Genomic DNA, 20,969 nt, shown 5'->3' with positions numbered 1-20,969 from the left:
CTATGTTTCTTTTTCTGAGACACTCCATACTCTGCCCCAGAAGCGACTACCTGCACCCAGCCCACACACGGGCCAAGTTTTTATATTTTATACATTTTATATAGCACTATGGCTTCACAGCGCCAGGGTCCCAGGTTCGATTCCCGGCTTGGGTCACTGTCTGTGTGACCCAAACATTCTCCCAGTGTTTGCGTGGGTTTCCTCTGGGTGCTCCGGTTTCCTCCTACAAGTCCCGAAAGACGTGCTGTCAGGTAATTTGGACATTCTGAATTCTCCCCGTGTATCCGAACAGGCACCGTAATGTGGCGACTAGGGACTTTTCACAGTAACTTCATTGCAGTGTTAATGTAAGCCTACTTGTGACACTAATAAAGATTATTATTATTATATTCTGGTTTGCTCTCCTGCTGATGAGGGAGCTCCACCCCTCAGTGGGGGGAGCTCGTACTCCATGAGACTCGGGGGGGGGGGGGGGGGGGCCTGATCGGTCTGGCCCCATGGATCTCATGCCAGTTACAACAATATACTAAACCCAGAAAAATATAAATGTGATGTACCATTTTGTCAAGACATCGATCCTTGGCGATATCGTTATCATCCACTTAATGAGTATTAGAAACTACATCGACTTAACAGAGTAATAAAAATTCCAACTATTGGACAGAAATGTAGCAAAAGAAACAACTCGTAACAGGTCATGTGCTTGCATTTCAGAAAAAGTGTAGACTTTTTAAGTGAACATTAACCAAGTTCAGGAGAGCAAACATCGGTTTCAGAAATTTCAGTTTGTAACAATGCAAGCCATAATCTATTACCTGTGGCGGACACACCCATCTGTGGGATGAGTTGGTCATCTTTACAGTTCTCGCGTCCAGGCACCAGTCGTTGGTATTTTGGTGGATGGGGATTGCCATCCACATCCACCAGGAACGGAGGTGGCATGAGATGTGGTGCCTGTTGGGTCTGCTCATCCAAGACATAGTTGTTGGCATCACGAATTAAGGGTCGATAATCAGTGTGGAAGAACATCTGATCAGAAATCTACACGAAAATATATTGAAAGATATTGGAATTTATTTTGAAAGCTTTGTTGAATTGATGGCATTTATTTTGGAGCATTTTCCATGAGGACCCACATAAATTAACCAACTAGAAGAAACCATTATTATTGCTGAAATAAGAAGTCTTGCTGAAGCTTTTCACCGTGCACTCATCAGGGCAACACAATAATGGCAAATTTCAAATGATCACAACAATTTATACAGGAGACAGGGTGTTGACTGATTGGCAAGTCAACGCTGATTGGCCAAGGCTTTGCCATGGAGAAACCAACGAGGAACAATAGCCTCCCCAAGCTCCAAGGTAAATCAAAAAACGTGCATGATTTAAACATATCCCTTTCATTTGCAGAGAACAGGTCACTGCATATGAATAAATACATTAATGAAATCACTGTTGCTGAATGCTGAAGATTCCCAACAGCTGACATCAGGAAAGGGGAAATAAATACCATCGCGTGATCTTTGTGGGCAACCATTTTTGAAGTCAGCAGTGAACATGATCACTTTGCTGCTGACCGTAAAGCCCAGGCCACCATTATCAAAAACTTTAAAGATAATGTCTGTTTTCGATAAACATTTGTTCACCTACAGTCAATGTCCCCTGTATTTTTGAATATTAAATTATTCTTTATATCAAACTGCATGTTATGTAGCACTTTCCAAAAACCGGACATGTGTTTTAGGTTTAAACTAATAAAAATCAATAAAAAGCACTCTTCATTGTGGCACCTGAATAGAAAATCTTAACATTTGGTGTTTATGAAAAATAAATATTTTGGGGAAAAAAAGAATGGCTACATATTTATCCGGCTGGCATTTGCATGCAAAATACGTTGATTACATCCATAAAGTAAAGGAAGCAGTCATACTGACACTAAAACTTCCCAACCAGGCCAAAACAGCAATATCCTAAATCATCATTTTACACCCATTTTATTATTTTTTAAAAAAGATTAATAAGCTCAGATATATGTAACCAGAAAATGCTAAATTAATGAGTAGCTTCTGAAAAAACCCACAATAGTGCAAGAAATAGTGGAATGGAAGAAAGTCATCAAACCCATAATGTACCAAACAAAGCCCATGCAACACAATCCAAAATTCCTGAGGAGGGCGCTTGATACCAGGTGAAACTCCAAAACAACAAATGTCCTCCAAGCCATGTACTGAACAACATACCAGGGATGTTTCCTAACTATTTGATCACTCAGGCTTACATCTATCTTTGTAACATTCAATCCAACTTCCTGCCAGATAACAATTCAACTATTTTTAATTCAGTGAATTAACACTAACTCAGATGGAAGCTAATTCCACATGTAACTGTGTGAAAATATATTTCTAACCCAAACTGATAGGGTTTCACCAGATTGAATCTATATCGTCTACACATCATCTGAAACCAATAAGCCTTCTCACATCTATATGGCCCATTAATTCATTACTTTAAAGACCTGAATTATGTATCTTCCCAATCTTCTTTTCTTGTCGAATTTCTTGCCCCCAGAAGTCATGAGTTCAAAGCCCATCATGTCAAGTTGTAAAAATGTATTCAATAAATCTGGTTAATTTGTGGACAGGTACTAGAAAATGAGTATAAAATATGCTAGACTTTTGTAAAAATATAACCAATGTCTTTCGAGGAATGAATCTTGCAACCTCGACCTATGACTACAGTTTCAGATTATGTGGCTCACTCTTAATGGCCTCAGGGAAACAATAAAAGGCCAAAAATGTTAATATAATTATGAAGCAACCGGAAGAAAAAACAGAATATGCTTAATGTCACTTTTGCTGACTTACAATAATAGATCAACAACCAAAAAAATTTGCAATCTGAGAGTAAAAAATATCCTACATTATAAAAAATATTGATTCACTCATTTCCTTTTTGCAAAGAGCGATCTTATTTCACACTGACAAACTCGTCCATTACGGAATAACATCCTATAGGAAACACACATCTGGATAACTTTCTACTATACTCTTCTTGATCTCCAGTTTCCTATCTTCATGCTAAGTTAGCAGCTAAGAATTAAACATTTTAAGTAATGAGGTTAAATTATAACGTAATCTAAATGTATTTACACTGCCTTAGTCACAGAAAGAATTAGAAAATGTTCCTTACCAGCACAAACAGAAAATTATATATATATTTTTTCCTTATGCATACCTTGTCATATTTGCTGCTTGAGCCAAAACCAGAGATGAGAAGATGCCCATGGGAGTCAGTACATGCAAAATGCTGCCCATCAGGGGAGCATTTACAGTCAAACACTGCTCCATGCCCCTGACCCTCAATCTGAAAGATAAATACATACACAGCATGTAAAAATGAGCAGGAACATACACAGGTAAAGCAGTTGTACATGTTGTATTACAAAAAAAAATCTTAACAGGCAGTTTAAGCTTAAATATTAGGATGTTTAATAAAGAACGGTACGGTTGATTTTATTGTATCACATGGAACATTGAAATTATTGCAGTTCTGGTACTGCATGTTTTTCTACAAATTAGAATTACACAACTACAGTATGTTCCCCAAGGGCAAGAAACATTCTGTAACCATACTCACCACAGAAATTAAGCCACATTTAATCCAAGAGAAGTTAGTGATTTGAAGACAAAAAAAACCCAGCAGCAATGGCAGAGAGACTATTCTGTTCTTTAGATGCAAAAGAAATCTTGGTATTTTTAAAGAGTGGGCTAAAGGACAAGACAATTATTGAACTCAGGCCCAAGGCTACCCGTTGAAAACAACCAGAACACTACATACAGTATTTCAGCTGCATGAATTACGCTCATCGTCCCCGCGTGACTTAAGTGGCTTTAAATAGAATGAAGATCTCACAATTCCCAAGTAAATGTGCTGACAACGGTACGCACATTTGCATTTGTAGTGATTACTTGGGAGGAAGGTCGGAGATGGCAGTTTTAAGTGTTACACAGACTCTAGAAGTGACAGTCATTTGTAGCACCAAGGAATCAAGAGCTCTAGATTCAACTGGCTACAAACTAATGAAACTAAACTGATGCATAATTTCTATTCATATTAAGCTTTATAAAAATATACTTGAATACTGCTTGATCTTTTACCCTCCTAATAGCAATTGAAAATACTAATGAGGGAGATCGCAAAAGAGAACAACAAAATCAGGTTTCAGCTTTCTCAATTGCAAAGCTAAACCACTAAATATTTTACAATTAATTCCGGTTAACAAAGAACGCTTGTAATATTCTATGGGTCTTGTAATATTATTTTTTAAAAAATATATATTTTATTCAAGATTTTTTGGCCAAACATAACAGTACATGGTTTTTCTTTTAAACAACAATAAAACAATATAAATAACAGTGGCCAGTTTAACAAGTAAATAAATAATATATAAACAGAAACAAAAACAAAACTAAATGGCAACTGCCTTGTCAAACATAGTTACTCTCCAAAAATACAATCCAACAGTCCAATATACATTACCTATAGCAAATGTCTATACATATACAATGACATCCCTAAGAGCCAGCCGGATCCTCCCCCCCCCCCCCCACCCCCCCCCCCCCCCCCCCCCCCCCCCCTCCCCCCTGGGTTGCTGCTGTTGTCTTTCTTTCTTTTCATTCCCTCTATCGTTCTGTGAGGTAGTTGACGAACGTTTGCCACCGCCTGGTGAACCCTTGAGCCAAACCCCTTAATACGAACTTGATCCGTTCTAACTTTATAAACCCTGCCATGTCGTTTATCCAGGTCTCCACGCCCGGTGGTTTGGCTTCCTTCCACATAAGCAATATCCTGCGCCGGACTACTAGGGACGCAAAGGCCAAAACATCAGCCTCTCTCGCCTCCTGCACTCCCGGCTCTTCTGCAACCCCGAATATAGCCAACCCCCAGCTTGGCTCGGCCCGGACCCCCACCACCTTCGAAAGCACCTTCGCCACCCCCACCCAGAACCCCTGTAATGCCGGACATGACCAGAACATGTGGGTGTGATTCGCTGGGCTTCTCGAGCATCTCCCACACCTATCCTCTACCCCGAAAAATTTACTGAGCCGTGCTCCAGTCATATGCGCCCTGTGTAGAACCTTGAATTGTATCAGGCTTAGCCTGGCACACGAGGACGACGAGTTTACCCTACGTAGGGCATCAGCCCACAGCCCCTCCTCAATCTCCGCCCCCAGCTCTTCTTCCCATTTCCCTTTCAGCTCATCTACCATGATCTCCCCCTCGTCCCTCATTTCCCTGTATATGTCCGACACCCTACCATCCCCACCCATGTCTCTGAGATCACTCTATCCTGCACCTCCTGCGTCGGGAGCTGCGGGAATTCCCTCACCTGTTGCCTCGCAAAATCCCTCAGTTGCATATACCGAAATGCATTCCTTGGGGCAACCCATATTTTTCCGTCAGCGCTCCCAGACTCGCAAACGTCCCATCTACGAACAGATCTCTCAATTGTACTACCCCAGCTCTTTGCCATGCTCCAAATCCCCCATCCATTCTCCCCGGAACAAACCTATGGTTATTTCTTATCGGGGACCGCACCGAGGCTCCCGTCCTTCCCCCATGCCATCTCCACTGCCCCCAAATTTTTAATGTTGCCACCACCACCGGGCTTGTAGTGTATTTCTTCGGTGAAAACGGCAACGGTGCCGTCACCATTGCTTGTAAACTGGTCCCCTTGCAGGACGCCCTCTCCAATCTCTTCCACGCCGCTCCCTCCCCTTCTCCATCCACTTACACACCATTGAAATATTGGCGGCCCAGTAATACTCATTTAGGCTCGGTAGTGCCAACCCCCCCCTATCCCTACTACGCTGCAAGAACCCCCTCCTCACTCTCGGGGTCTTCCCGGCCCACACAAAACTCATAATGCTTTTCTCAATTCTCTTAAAAAAAGCCTTCGTGACCATCACCGGGAGGCACTGAAACACAAAGAGGAATCTCGGGAGAACCACCATTTTAACCGCCTGCACCCTACCCGCCAGTGACAGGGACACCATGTCTCATCTCTTGAAGTCCTCCTCCATCTGTTCCACCAATCGTGTTAAATTAAGCCGGTGCAAGGTTCCCCAATTCTTGGCTATCTGAATCCCCAAGTATCGGAAGTCTCTTGTTACCTTCCTCAGCGGTAAATCCTCTATTTCCCTGCTCTGCTCCCCCGGATGCACCACAAACAACTCACTTTTCCCCATGTTCAATTTATACCCCGAAAAATCCCCAAACACCCCAAGTATCCGCATTATCTCTGGCATCCCCTCCACCGGGTCCGCCACATACAACAACAAATCATCTGCATGCAGAGATACCCGGTGTTCTTCTCCTCCCCTAAACACTCCCCTCCACTTCCTGGAACCCCTCAGTGCCATGGCCAGGGGGCTCAATCGCCAGTGCAAACAATAACGGGGACAGGGGACATCCCTGCCTCGTCCCTCTGTAAAGCCGGAAATAATCAGACCCCCGTCCATTCGTAACCACACTCGCCATTGGTGCCCTATACAGCAGCTGTACCCATCCAAAATATCCATCTCCGAAGCAAATCTCCTCAGCACCTCCCACAGATAATCCCACTCCACTCTATCAAATGCTTTCTTGGCATCCATCGCCACCACTATCTCCGCTTCCCCCTCTGGCGGGGGCATCATCATTACCCCTAGCAACCTCCGTATGTTCGTGTTCAGCTGTCTCCCCTTCACAAACCCAGTCTGGTCCTCATGTACCACCCCCGGGACACAGTCCTCTATCCTCGTCGCCATTACCTTGGCCAGAATCTTAGCATCCACATTTAAAAGAGAAATGGGCCTATAGGACCCGCATTGCAACGGGTCTTTTTCCTTCTTTAGGAGGAGCGATATCTTTGCCTCTGACATAGTCGGGGGCAACTGCCCCCTTTCCCTAGCCTCATTAAAGGTTATCGTCAGAAGCGGGGCCAGCAGGTCCATATACTTCCTATAAAATTCCACCGGGAATCCGTCTGGTCCCGGGGCCTTCCCCGCCTGCATGCTCCCAATCCCTTTCACTACCTCCTCCATCTCAATCTGTGCTCCCAGTCCCGCCCTCTCCTGCTCCTCCACCTTAGGGAATTCCAGCTGATCCAGAAAGCACATCATTCTCTCCTTCCCTTCCGGGGGCTGAGCTTTATATAATCTTTCGTAGAATACCTTGAACACCCCATTTACTCTCTCCGCTCCCCGCTCCATCTCTCCCTCCTCGTCTCTCACTCCCCTATCTCCCTCGCTGCTCCCCTCTTCCTCAGTTGGTGGGCCAACAACCGGCTCACCTTCTCCCCATATTCGTACTGTACACCTGGTGCCTTCCTCCATTGTGCCTCTGCATTACCCGTAGTCAACAAGTCAAATTCGACTTGTAGCCTTTGCCTTTCCCTGTACAGTCCCTCCTCCGGTGCCTCCGCATATTGTCTGTCCACCCTCAAAAGTTCTTTTAGCAACCGCTCCCTTTTCCTACCCTCCTGCTTTCCTTTATGTGCCCTAATAGATATCAGCTCCCCTCTAACCACTGCCTTCACGGCTCCCAGACCACTCCCACCTGAACCTCCCCATTGCCGTTAAGCTCCAAGTACCTTTCAATACACCCCTCACCCTTAAACATATCCCCTCATCTGCCAATAGTCCCATGTCCATTCTCCAGGGCGGGTGCTGTTCTTTTTCCTCCCCTATCTCCAGGACCACCCAATGTGGAGTGTGGTCCGAGATAGCTATTGCCGTGTACTCCGTTCCTGTCACCTTCGGGATCAGCGCCCTTCCCAATACAAAAAAGTCTATCCGTGAATATACTTTATAAACATAGGAGAAAAACGAGAACTCCTTACTCCTAGGTCTACTAAATCTCCAGGGGCCCACTCCTTCCATCTGCTCCATAAAGTTCTTGAGCACCCGAGCTGCAGCCGGCCTCCTCCCGGTCCTGGACCTCGATCTGTCCAGCCCTGGGTCCAGCACCGTATTAAAGTCTCCCCCCATTACCAACTTTCCCGCCTCTCGGTCCGGGATACGTCCCAACATTCGCCTCATAAAATTGGCATCATCCCAGTTCGGGGCATGTACGTTCACTAGAACCACCGCCTCCCCTTGCAATCTGCCACTCACCATCACGTATCTACCCCCGCTATCAGCCACTATGGTCTTTGCCTCAAACAGTACCCGTTTCCCCACTAATATAGCCACCCCCCTGTTCTTTGCGTCTAACCCCGAATGAAACACCTGCCCCACCCATCCTTTGCGTAGTCTGACCTGGTCTATCAGTTTCAAATGCGTCTCCTGCAACATAACCACATCTGCCTTTAATTTCTTTAGGTGTGCGAGTACCCGTGCCCTTTTAATCGGCCCGTTCAGTCCTCTCACGTTCCACGTGATCAGCCGGGTTGGGGGGCTCTTTACCCCCCCCCCCCCCCTTGTCGACTAGCCATCCCCTTTTTTAATCCAGCTCCTCACCCGGTTCCCACGTAGCCGTATCTCCCCCCGACGGCGCCCCCCCGCCTCGACCACCCCACCCCGTACCAGCTCCCCCTTCTCCCCAGCAGCACAACCCAATCCCTCCCGCCCCCCCGCTAGATCCTCTTCTAGCGTAATTGCACCCCCATGTTGCTCCCAGAAGTCAGCAAACTCTGGCTGACCTCAGCTTCCCCCCGTGACCTCGGCCCCCACTGTGCGAGACCCCCTCCTTCCTGCTTCCCTGTTCCCGCCTTGATTACCATAGCGCGGGAACAAAGCCCGCGTTTCCCACTTGGCCCCACCCCTAATGGCCGGCGCCCACAATTCCTCATCCTTCCCCCCCCCCTCCCCCACGACATGGGGAAGAGAGAAAAGTTACAGGGTTGCAAGATTAACAACTTGAGAAATCATCCCTTCCCCCTATTTTCCCCCCTTCACCCCACGTAATCACACCACCACTTTGTCCCAAATGTTCTTTTTCTGGCCCGCCTATTCCAGCTGCTCCTCCACAATAAATGTCCACGCCTCTTCTGCCGTCTCAAAGTAGTGGTGCTTCCCTTGGTGTGTGACCCACAGTCTTGCCGGTTGCAGCATTCCAAATTTGACCTTCCTTTTGTGAAGCACCGCCTTGGCCCGATTGAAACTCACCCTCCTTCTCGCCACCTCCGCACTCCAATCTTGATATACGCGGATCACCGCGTTCTCCCACCTACTGCTCCGAGTTCTCTTCGCCCATCTGAGGACCATCTCTCTGTCATTATATCGGAGAAATCTCACCACTATGGCTCGAGGTATTTCTCCAGCCCTCGGTCTTCGCGTCATAACTCGATAAGCTCCCTCCACCTCCAATGGGCCCGTCGGGGCCTCCGATCCCATTAACGAGTGAAGCATCGTGCTCACATATGCCCCGACGCCCGCCCCCTCCGCACCTTCGGGAAGACCAAGAATCCTTAAATTCTTCCTCCTCGCATTATTCTCCAACACCTCCAGCCTTTCCACACACCTTTTGTGTTGTGCCTCGTGCATCTCTGTCTTCACCACCAGGCCTGTATTTCGTCTTCATTATCCGCGGCCTTTGCCTTCACGACCCGAAGCTCCTGCTCCTGGGTCTTTTGTTCCTCCTTTAGCCCTTCAATCGCCCTGTAATATTGGGGCCAGCAGCTCCTTCTTCATCTCCTTTTTAAGTTCTTCCACACAACGCCGCAGGAACTCTTGTTGGTCAGCGCCCCATACTAGACGGCCACCTTCCGACGCCATCTTGCTTTGTGCTTGCTTTCCTTGCCGCTGCTCTAGAGGATCCTCCGCAATCCGGCCACCTTCCTCTCTTTTTTCCATCTGTGTCCAGGGGGGATTCCCTTCTGGTTTACTGCACAGTACTTTTAGCCGTTAGAATTGCCGTTGGGGCTCTTATCCAGAGCCCAAAAGTCCGTTCCACCGGGAGCTGCCGAAACGTGCGACTTAGCTGGTCATCGCTGCACCCGGAGGTCTCGTCTTGTAATACTGTTAACCGAAAACTCCACCAGGCAGTTCGGTTTTGACAGGAAAAATGGGAAGTTACAATATAGAATAAAGCTCAGGGGCGAGATTCTCCGACCCCCCGCCGGGTCGGATCGCCGGGGGCTGGCGTGAATCCCGCCCCCGCTGAAGTCTCCGGCACCTGAGATTCGGCGGGGGTGGGAAACGCGCCGCGCCGGTTGGCGGGACCCCCGCTCGATTCTCCGGCCCGGATGGGCCGAAGTCCCGCCGCTAAAATGCCTGTCCCGCCGGCGTAAATTAAACCACCTACCTTACCGGCGGGACAAGGCGGCGCGGGCGGGCTCCGGGGTCCTGGGGGGGGGCGCGGGGCGATCTGGCCCCGGGGGGTGCCCCCCACGGTGGCCTCGCCCGCGATCGGGGCCCACCGATCCGCGGGCGGGCCTGTGCCGTGGGGGCACTCTTTCCCTTCCGCCTTCGCCACGGTCTCCACCATAGCGGAGGCGGAAGAGACTCCCTCCACTGCGCATGCGTGGGAAGCTGTCAGCGGCCGCACACGCTCCTGCGCATGCACCGCCCGGAGATGTCATTTCCGCGCCAGCTGGCGGGGCACCAAAGGCCTTTTCCGCCAGCTGGGGGGGCGGAAATTCGTCCGGCGCCGACCTAGCCCCTCAAGGCTGGGGCTCGGCCCCCAAAGATGCGGAGCATTCCGCGCCTTTGGGGCGGCGCGATGCCCGTCTGGTTTGCGCCGTTTTGGGCGCCAGTCGGCGGACATCACGCCGTTTCCGGAGAATTTCGCCCCAGATATTTTCTCCAAAAACAAAACTGAGTTTCAAGAGCTGGATGAATGGCGACAAGAACAAGGCAGAGGTTGGGTGCTTGGAGAAATTGGCCAGTCTCTGTCAAGTCAAAGCCGATACGATTCAAGTGAGTGTGATGGAATGTTCACCATCTGTTTGGGTGGATTTAGCCTCAATAACACTCAAAATCAGCACAATCCTGGACAGAAATTTCCTTAGTTGGTGCCCCACACTGGACTTGGTATCAATTCCACATGTCACTCGCACCCTCTCACAGACTGTACACAGCCTACAGGATTCACTATTGTAAATCACCACAATTACTCTAATAACATTTTCATCCTCTGCCACATCCACCATCAGGAATAGCAAGAACAGCAATGTTGTGGGAATGCAATCGCTTCCAACTTCCGTTGGGTATATATCGCGGCTCCTTCATGATTGCTGGGTCTGTACCTTGGAATTCCCTGAGCTGGATTCTCCCAAAATGGGACTATGTCCCCACTTCGGCGTAAAAATGCTGATGTTTCACTCCCCGGTTTCCTGGATAAAATAAACTTACCTGCAGGGGGCTAGCAGGGACCCGGGGAGCTTCACGCAGCTTTGGCTGCGGATACGGGCCCCCGCACTTCCGGTTCCGAGTCCGCGCATGCGCACTGTGGCAGCCTCCAGCGGCCGCACCAAGCACCATGGCGGGCTCGGCCTGCGGACCAACACGCACAATCTAAGCCCCCCCCGATCACCGGACCGGCCCGATCGCTGCCCCGGTCTGCCATAAGGCCACCCCGGTGCTCGACCCCCCGTTCCCCACCAGGACGGCCGCTGACTGAGTCCACAGCCGCCGCGCGAGAGTCCCGACCGGCCATACCACATTAGTTCCACGCTGTCGGGAACTCGGCCGGTCGGGAGCGGAGTATCGCTGGGAGGGCCTCTGGAATGGACCCCCCAGTCGCGCAGCGTAATTCACGGACGGACGAACGATTCTCCGGGGCCGGGAAAATCGCCGGAGCGGCGCCAGGCCCGATTCGGTCATGAACTTCGATTCTCCGTCCCTGCGCCAAACGCGATTTCAGCACTGGGGGCTGCGGAGAATCCAGCCCCCTATCTAACATCATTGTTGGAACAGCATCAGCACAAGTACAGAAATTCAAGGAGATGGTCAACAGATGGGGAAGAACTGCACCTTACCCGTGTTGCCCACTTCCAGAGAACAAGTAATGCAAAAAGGGTAATGACCACGATCACTATCACCTTGGTTTAATACACGAAGACATTCCAAAACACTTCACAGGTGGCATGACCAAATGCTTTGCTGAAGAACTCGCTTTTGAGGATACTTTTCAGGGAAAAAGGGTTACTGGAGGAATTGAGGAGGGCAATTCCAGAATACAGAATGCGTACAGTTATAGAAACAACCACTAATAGGAGAGTGAAGGAGAGGTGGTGCTGAGTCAACAAAATGCAGTGGATTAAATTGGGGAGGCAGAGTGGGGAGTAACACCAATGGGGAGTCCGGAGCCATTGGAGTATTTTAAATTTGTGGCATTGTAAACCACCATGGGTCAGTGAGGGTACGGGGAGAGCAGGATTCAGTGTGGTACACAATATTTGGATTTGGATTTGTTTAGTGTCTCGTGTACCGAGGTACAGTGAAAAGTATTTTTCTGCGAGCAGCTCAAATAGATCATTTAGTACATGGAAATAAAAGAAAAGAAAACGAAAATACATAATAGGGCAACACAAGGTACACAATGTAACTACATAACACAAGCATTGGGTGAAGCATAAAGAAGTGTAGTATTAATCAAGAGTCCATAAGAGGATCCTTTAGGAGTCTGGTACAGCAAGGAAGAAGCTGTTTTTGAATCTGTTCGTGAGTGTTCTCAAACCTTTGTATCTGCTGCCCGATGGGGAAAAGTTAGAAGAGTGAGTAAGCCGGGTGGGAGGAGTCATTGATTATACTGCCCGCTTTCCCCAGGCAGCGGGAGATGTAGATGGAGTCAATGGATGGGAGACAGGTTTGTGTGATGGACTGGGCTGTGTTCATGACTCTGTGAGGTTTCTTGCAGTCTTGGACTGAGCAATTGCCATACCAGGCTGTGATGCAGCCAGGTAGGATGCTTTCTATAGTGCATCTGGAGAAGTTGGAAAGAGTCAGTGTGGACATGCTTCCTGAAGTCAATGACCAGCCCTTTAGTTTTGCTGACTTCAAGGAATAGATTGTTGTCATTGCACCACGCGGTTCTCTATTTCCCTCCTGTATTCTAACTCGTCGTTGTTCGAGATCCGTCCCACTATGGTCATGTCGTCGGCAAACTTGCAGATGGAGCTGGAACCAAATTTTGTCAAGCGGTTGTGTGTGTATAGGGAGTATAGTAGGTGGCTAAGTACGCAGTCTTGTGAGGCCCTGGTATTGAGGACTATCGTGGAGGAGATTTGTTATTTATTCTTACTGATTGACTTCTGTGGGTCAGAAAATCGAGGATCCAGTTGCAGATTGATGAGCCATGTCCTAGGTTTTGGAGCTTTGATATGAGCTTGGCTGGGATTATGGTGTTGAAGGCAGAGCTGTAGTCAATAAAGAGTAGTCTGATGTAGGAGTCCTTGTTGTCAAGATGCTCCAGGGATGAGTGTAGGGCCAAGGAGATGGCGTCTGTTGTGGACCGGTTGTAGCGGTATGAGAATTGCTAAGGGCCGCAGAGGTTGACATTAACTGAAACATGAAGGGAATTGAGACTGGGAAGCTCGTCAGTAAAGCATTGGAGTAATGAGTCTAAAGGTGACGATGAGTGATTGCTAGCAGAAGTTGAGAGTGGGATTTACCCAATGTGTTATTTATAGCTTTGTCTAAAGGACTTGTTTTTAGCAGTGACACTAAACCCAACTCAGATTTGAAGTGGAGACGCGTAACAATGACTTTGCGATTAACTATTGTGCCCAAATACGTCAAGGCTGAGAGTTTCCAAATGTTGTGTGTTTCCCACAAATGTATTTAGAAGAATCAACAATAAGGCAACACTGGGGGATCTATTTATATTAAAGTTGGGGGAACACATAGTGGTCCTCCCACGTTAATTAGAGATCATCAAAAATCATGATATTCAACAAAAAGCTTCAAGTGCTTTAAATTGTTCTGATTTAACTGCATTTAAACTGACAGCTGAGGGATAAGTCTGTCACTGAATCACAACAAAACACACCAATTTCAGCAGTATAAATCAAGGGAGCCATTTCCAGGCTTGTTCGGGCACAATCTGAACAACTCGCGCACCAAGATGTCATGGGAATGTCACTTTAAGAAATGTTTGTCTTCTCAAGTGGCTGCAGTGATGTCAGTGTGTGGGTGGAGCTGGGCTCTGGCTCTGCTTTTTACTTTTGTTTTGAGCTGGAGGCTGTTTTTTGCTCTGTGTTTTAGTTTCGTTTTCAGTTGGGGAGCTGCATTCAAACCAATTAGATGTATTTTGGCCTCTCTCTCTGCATGCTAAATAATGTCTCCAGATCACTTGATGATTTCAAAGTAATACCTGTTTCTGTAAGGAATGCAAACCTACTGTCTTTGTTAAAAAGTGTCTTTGACTTATGGATGTTGTTAAGAAAGTTACTAAGGGTTACCTATCGAGTACTGTACCTTTGGGGGGGGTGGGGGGTATCAGTGTTGGCAGTTGATAAGATGTTCACTGTGTGTTTATAAAATGTTAACTGGATTAATAGAATAAACATTGTTTTGTTAAAAAGTACTTTAGATCTCTGTTGCATCACACCTGTAAAGTGGGCCCTTGTGCTCCCCATAAACAAAATCTATTTAAAGTTGTGGGTCAGGTGAACTCCATGGTATACTTTGGTGTTCTCTGAACCTGGCCCATAATAAAGAAATACTTTCGAACAATCTTTGTGGTTACAAGAGACCCCTATTTTTGTAGATATTTGCAATACAATAGTCAGCAGGGGTGAAGACTTTTATATATTCATAATTACAATATGACTGAAAACATCCCTCTGGATTAAACAAACCCAATTTCAGTTTTCCTATAAGGATTCCTGCTCAGAATCCTGTGGTAATGTAACCCTAAACATATCAATTAAATAATTGCAGGTCTCGCTGGTCAGAGGACAAGATCATTCAGCTGGTATTGTTCACAGATTATTACTTGAAAATACATCTCTGCAGATATTATGGGAGAACCAGGTCAGGCTCTGTGTTTATGCTCTTGTAGAAACATAGAAACAAATTTTCCCTCCGGCAAAGACAGGAAAATCCCCAAAACCGCAAACCTGTCTGTACAGTCTGATTTTTGGTCAGGGGGTGCTAATGGGAGTCGGGCCCGCCTCCCCCAGAAAGTGTTCAGAGGCTATGGGGCTTCTGGGTGCCGAGCGAGCTGTTTAAAGGGCCCATCTCATGGCTCTGCAATTTTGTCCCGCTATAAAAAAATAATAAAACCAAAATCAGCCCTTTTGCTCTTGCCTCTCATATCCCACCACCCCCACACTCCTCATGCCCCATCCATGCCAACTCATGACTTCTAATGCCCTCACATACCCCATGACCTCCCTACCGGCCATGCCAACCTATGCCTTCTACTCACCTCCATGGCTCTTTATAACCTATGCCAACTTAGTGGCAACTCAAGGCAACCCATGCTTCATTTCCTCCATACGAACTGATGCCACTCTGCCCACCGCTCATACTGTCCATGTCAACTTGTCCCTATACCCATCCCCATGGACATTTATAGTGTCAGGTGGATGTATCTTTAAGAAATTGGTGTTTATCAAATAGCAGCAGTGATGTCAGTGTGTGGGTGGAGCTGGGCTGTCTGTCTTTCACTTTCGTTTTGAGCTGGCAGTGTGTTTTGTTTTGTTTTCAGAGGTGGATAGCTGCATTCAAAGCAAGCAGCTGTATAATGATCTCTCTCTCTACGAGCTAAAGAATGTGTCCAGATCATTGCTGATTTCAAAGTAGTACCTGTTTTTGTCGAGCATTTAAACCTGCTGTCTTTAGTTGAAATAGGATTTTACTTATGGATGTTGTTTGGGAAGTTATTAAGGGTTACCTATAGAATATTGTATTTGGGAAAGTATCAGTGTTTGTAGTTGATAAGATGTTTACTGTGTGTTTATAAAATGTTAACTGGATTCATAGAATAAACATTGTTTTGTTTTAAACATACTTTAGCTTTCTGTTGCACCACACCTGTAAAGTGGGTCCTTGTGCTCCCCATAACCAAAACCTATTTAAAGTTGTGGGTCAGGTGAACTCCATGATATACTTTGGTTATCTAAACCCTGGCCCACAATAATAGCACCATGCCGACGTAGTGTCATCGCATGGCAAGCCATGCCTCATCACCCTTTGCCCTTATACTCTCAATGTCAACCCACCCAGTATCCACTATGGGCATATCTCAGGAGCCGTGGCGAGATAAAATACCATAAAATTCTACGTGTCTACTGATGACTTTACCATTTAAAAACTCTATAACCACCCAGAGCTATCAAACTGTTGATCAACAGTCCGCCCTCCCACTGTGATGATAGGCTGTGCAACCACTTCTGCAGTATTTATCATTTAATGATAGTCGTCCGGCTTGTGTTAACGGACAGCTCGTGAAATTACAAGCACCGTTTTGTTTCAAATACAGGCAGTTTTTTTTTAAACGAGCTTGAGGATTTAAAGGCCTTAACAAAATGACAGCTCCCCTGGGTTTTTACACACATTCATGTCTACTTCTCCCAAAAGGATACCTGGACCTCTTCCAAAAGGGTACCTGACCTCTCCAAATAACTCTAGCAGCTTTGGACCTCAAATATCAAAAGCCTACAATTTATGTTTTGGCCATCCCACTAACGAAAATTGCATCTGTTGAAGGCAGCTGCACTTTATAAGCCTCAATGAACCATAGATGTGCAAATTACAATCTGCCCCTATTCTCCCCCACCACCGGAAATTGTGTGCATTAGGTTTGGGGTCAGGATTTCGAGAATCAGGCCTCCAGTACCATTTTCGCTAAAGCACGGAGACCTTCTTACATTTGGGCCATGATATCTGAAGCATGCAGTATTTAGACGCATACATGCAAAATTCAGCAACCGCTTGGAAGACCTACAATACCCACAGAACGACTGAAGCACAACCCTCAGAAGAATGGAGATCAGCTAAGAGTCATAGGGATCTACAGAACGGAATACGGCCTTTGGCCCATCGCATCTGTGCTGGACAAAATGACCACCTAAGTATTCTAATCTCATTTTCCAATAGAGTCAAAAATACAGTTGGAGAGAAAATATATATAATTTGAAATGCATGCTTATGTTGTACAATGTGCAAAATATGCAGTGACAGCAAAATAATCCCACTATTCCATCCTGTTCAGTGATGTCTCTCCAAGGCTCTAGAGTAAAAACATTGCCATGCGCTAATATATTTAATGATGTTCATTATGTGCAAAAAAGGCAACTAAACCAAAAGTATTTATAATACCAGAAAGGTGACTAAGCACCGAACCATTGGAAGATTCAAAGTAACTTTATCTCTATCCCCTGAAAATAAATAATTGTAACAATAATGGCAATTATCAATGCAAATAGGGTAAATTCATTTTTAGATTGCATTCATGCACTTCAAAAAAACAAACATTTGTACCATATTGAAATATGATCGAATTTTCACTCCCCGCACTATGTCCCAAACGATCACATTGCCATCGTGCCCTGCAGAGAAGAGGACCCTGGGATCAAAAGGATGTGGTTCAAGTACAAATACTTCATCTTCATGTCCCTGCAACAACAATGTTGAATTATTAATAACCAGCAACACATGTATGGGGGGTTAGATTGTTGATTTTCTGAAGATATCAACCACAAATAATTTTTAAAAATCGTATGGAGTCAGCTTGCATATATATATGTATATATATATATGAAGCGGAATTGTACCATATTTTCTCAAAGTGCCGGACTCAAACTGAAACCCAGCATTTAGCTCTCCAGCTGCACAAACCAGTTTTCTTTCTAAATGTTGAGCCTTCCCTGAGAAAACAGAAAGTGGGCGTGATTTACACCATCACCCTAAAGGGGCGGAGCCTGATAGAGCTGGCAACGGAGAGGCCTGGGCTCCCACCCATCTTGATCACCGCGGAAGTATTGTCAGCGTTCTCCCACTCAGTGCCCACTTACCCCACCCCATGCCTGCAAGATTTCCCCTCACTCCCCATGGGAAATACCCCTTGCCATGGGGCTCCCACGAGGGCCCATCCCAGCTCTGCCCCTTGGCACAGGTTGGAAGTGCCAAACAGTGCCAGGTCACTGCACGGCATGTTTTTCCATCCACTCCCCCACTCCCTCCCATCCTACCCCGAGGCTATACTTACCTTTGTGCGCCTGGGGGCAATACTTACCTTTTCACCCCCAGGAGGGATCACCTTGACTGAATTTTGTCTTTCAAAACTTTTAGCAAACCTCGCCGATGTGAGGGGTAACATCGGGGTGGGAAGGGGGTGGGGGGGTGATATGTAAATTAATTCAAATCCATTAAAATGAGGTTCTCACTCTCATGGGAGTGAACCATGCAACGTCACTGGTGAAAAATCACATTTTCTCTCTGGATTTTCCATCTCTGTCGCCTTTCTCTCGGACGGTGAACATGGACTGAAAATTCCTCCCCAACCCAATCCAGTGATGACATCCAACTTTACCCTATCCAAGCCCACCTTTTACTGAATAACCATCTCTGTTCTTTGAGACTGCCCATCAGGCATCAACTTTTGGATAAATAAGAATAGAATAGCCAAAACTAGAGAAAAATGATGAGGATTATAAAATAAATAGAGAGAGGGATTGGAAAAGGTGAGGGGACATGAAAACAATTGAGATCAATGGAAAAAGAAAAAGCTAAGTACATAAGAAATAAAATGAAAGCAAACAAGTGTCATGGGAACATTTGGGGGGGGGGGGGGGGGGGGGGGCGTGAGTTTGTACCCGAGAGTGAGAGAGTGGCAGAACTGTGTTTACAGTGAATGAAAGCAGGTCTGCAGAAATATCAGCAGTGGTCATAAATGAGCAACTATTAGAGAGAAATGATCAAAAGGACACTGTATTGAAAATTCGGTGGAAAAGGGAATTGGGCTAAAGCAGCAGGGTATGAAAACTGCTACACTCCCATTGGAGAAAATGAAAATGATTAAGTCAGGGACTTCAAATCCAGTTTGTTTATTTGTGTTGTGCATAAACCTGTGGTGAGTTTTTGATGAATAAAAAAAGTGACTAATAATGACGGTCATGAATAACCTGAATTGGCAGGAAATCTTGAAAAGAGGGGTTTCTGTGCTGCTGAACCAGAATATAAATTTGATGTCTGGTCTTAACACGGGGTACAAGAATTTGCAATGGGGGCAGGCAAGAGATCAGAGTTGAGTGATCCAGGCTGAAGGAAAGGTTTAAAAAAAAGAGCTATGACTGTTAATCTTGATGTAGTGTCTTTGCTGCAAGATGAAGCATTGATCAGGATCAGACTTGTCTGCGATATCTCCCATGATCACAGCGTCGGTGCTGAAACATGAAGAGCAGTCGCTTTGAAAAGATACTAAAGAGTGGTAAGACGAGCTTGCAGGTTTGGGAGAGAAAGAGAGACAAAAGAAGCCTTGCTGTACACAACACGTGGATTTACTCCAATCCAGAGAGACGAGGAGGGTAATCTTCATTTTGTAACACAAACTGAAAATTCTGATGATGTGCTCGATTAGGTTACTCAAAACCAATACTGTAGCTTCTTACCATCAGAACATGTATAAGCTGACCAGTGCAAGAATTCCAAACTTTCAACGTAAGGTTATTGACTGCTGTAATAACAGTGTTGTCATGACGATCCCATGCCACCATGGTTACTTTCAGTTTGTTCACTTTATCTTCTAATCCTTGTGGATTATACCTTTTAAGAACAAGAATGGTTTATGTTAACAACATTCTTTCTAAAAGGAAACTAAACTTCTCAAAGTGTAACACTTCAGAAAAAAACTTTACATTTACATGCACCTCATTGCATCTCTCACCTGCTTCACATCTGATAAAGCATACTAAAGCATTTCTCAGAAATCACATTTTAAATAAATAATCTTTATTGTCACAAGTAGGCTTACATCAATACCGCAACAAAAATACTGTGAAAAGCCCCTAGTCGCCACATAACGGCACCTGTTTGGGTACACAGAGGGAGAATTCAGAATGTCCAATTCACCTAACAAACCCGTCTTTCGGGACTTGTGGGAGGAAACCAGAGCGCCCGGAGGAAACCCACGCAGACACAGGGAGAACGTGCAGACTCCGCACGACAGTGACCCAAGCCGTGATTTAATAAGGGTTTAGTGCACAGTGCTTCGGAAGTGTAGCAAGATGTACCTGATATTAACCTACAATATCATCATTAACAATCTTTTAACCTGTGTTTTTACAGATTCACAAATAATCGCACTAACAATGTATCGCCACTTGTACAAAAGACACAGCGGAATAGGATGATGCAATGGCAGCTTCTCACAACTTTCAAAATGCAGTTTACAGCACCGTTGGGATGGCCTCAGGAAGTCACCTGAAGGCCCGCCCTCAATGCTCCGCCCCGATGGGCTGAGTTCACGACGACGTGGTTGACGTGTGGTCCCAGCCGTAACTGGTGGGGGGTGGCCAGGGGGTGGTCCACTGTAATTAGCCTCAGAATCTGAGAATCTGGCCCTAAGGCCACGATCTAGTCAAAATAAAACGGAGTCTGTTTTGGGTGGGTTAAGCAGGGTTGTTGCCGGAGCTACTCCGCTATCTATCAGCATTGTATCTTGTTTTTGTGCCCGAGCAGGTAACCCAGAGGTGATCCGCTGTGGTCTCCCAGATGACCAGAGGTCTTCTGAGCGTTCAAAGGACACAGGCAACACTCAGCCGTGTGAGCAGCCAGGAGCCTGTAAGCAGCACCAAAGGGGTGCATTTAAAAAACAGACCAGGCCACCCCGATCCAGAGAGGGACACCTGAAGCCCATGGACTCGTCACCAAGCTGTTCCCTGCTACTGCCCCCGGCCTGGGCAGCCACCCCTAGCAAGCCCAACAGTTTTCCACTTTTTTAATGTTTCTTTAGCCTCCCGATCGCACTCCGCAGCCATGGCGCCCAATCCCCGTTTGTAAATACTTGTAGTAATTCGCATCAGTGTTACCCCTGCC

The 20,969-nt window shown here is 46.4% G+C and overlaps 1 protein-coding gene across 3 annotated transcripts in view; it reads right to left on the bottom strand.

Moving 5' to 3' along the window:
- phip (pleckstrin homology domain interacting protein) overlaps nucleotides 1–20,969 on the bottom strand; it is a 323,766-nt gene that overhangs the window by 115,379 nt on the left and 187,418 nt on the right. For all 3 annotated transcript variants that reach the window (XM_072499823.1, XM_072499824.1, XM_072499825.1), the window contains exons 14-17: nucleotides 19,544–19,697; nucleotides 17,415–17,549; nucleotides 3,235–3,363; nucleotides 816–1,041 (exon numbers count right to left, since the gene is read on the bottom strand). In XM_072499823.1, the coding sequence (XP_072355924.1) occupies nucleotides 816–1,041; nucleotides 3,235–3,363; nucleotides 17,415–17,549; nucleotides 19,544–19,697 (644 nt within the window). The remainder of the gene's footprint in view (nucleotides 1–815; nucleotides 1,042–3,234; nucleotides 3,364–17,414; nucleotides 17,550–19,543; nucleotides 19,698–20,969) is intronic.

The sequence above is a fragment of the Scyliorhinus torazame genome, chromosome 4, assembly GCF_047496885.1.
Source record: "Scyliorhinus torazame isolate Kashiwa2021f chromosome 4, sScyTor2.1, whole genome shotgun sequence".
NCBI classification, from domain to species: Eukaryota; Metazoa; Chordata; class Chondrichthyes; order Carcharhiniformes; family Scyliorhinidae; genus Scyliorhinus; species Scyliorhinus torazame.
Note: the sequence above shows the minus strand (reverse complement) of the source record. Positions and strands in the feature narration are given on the sequence as shown.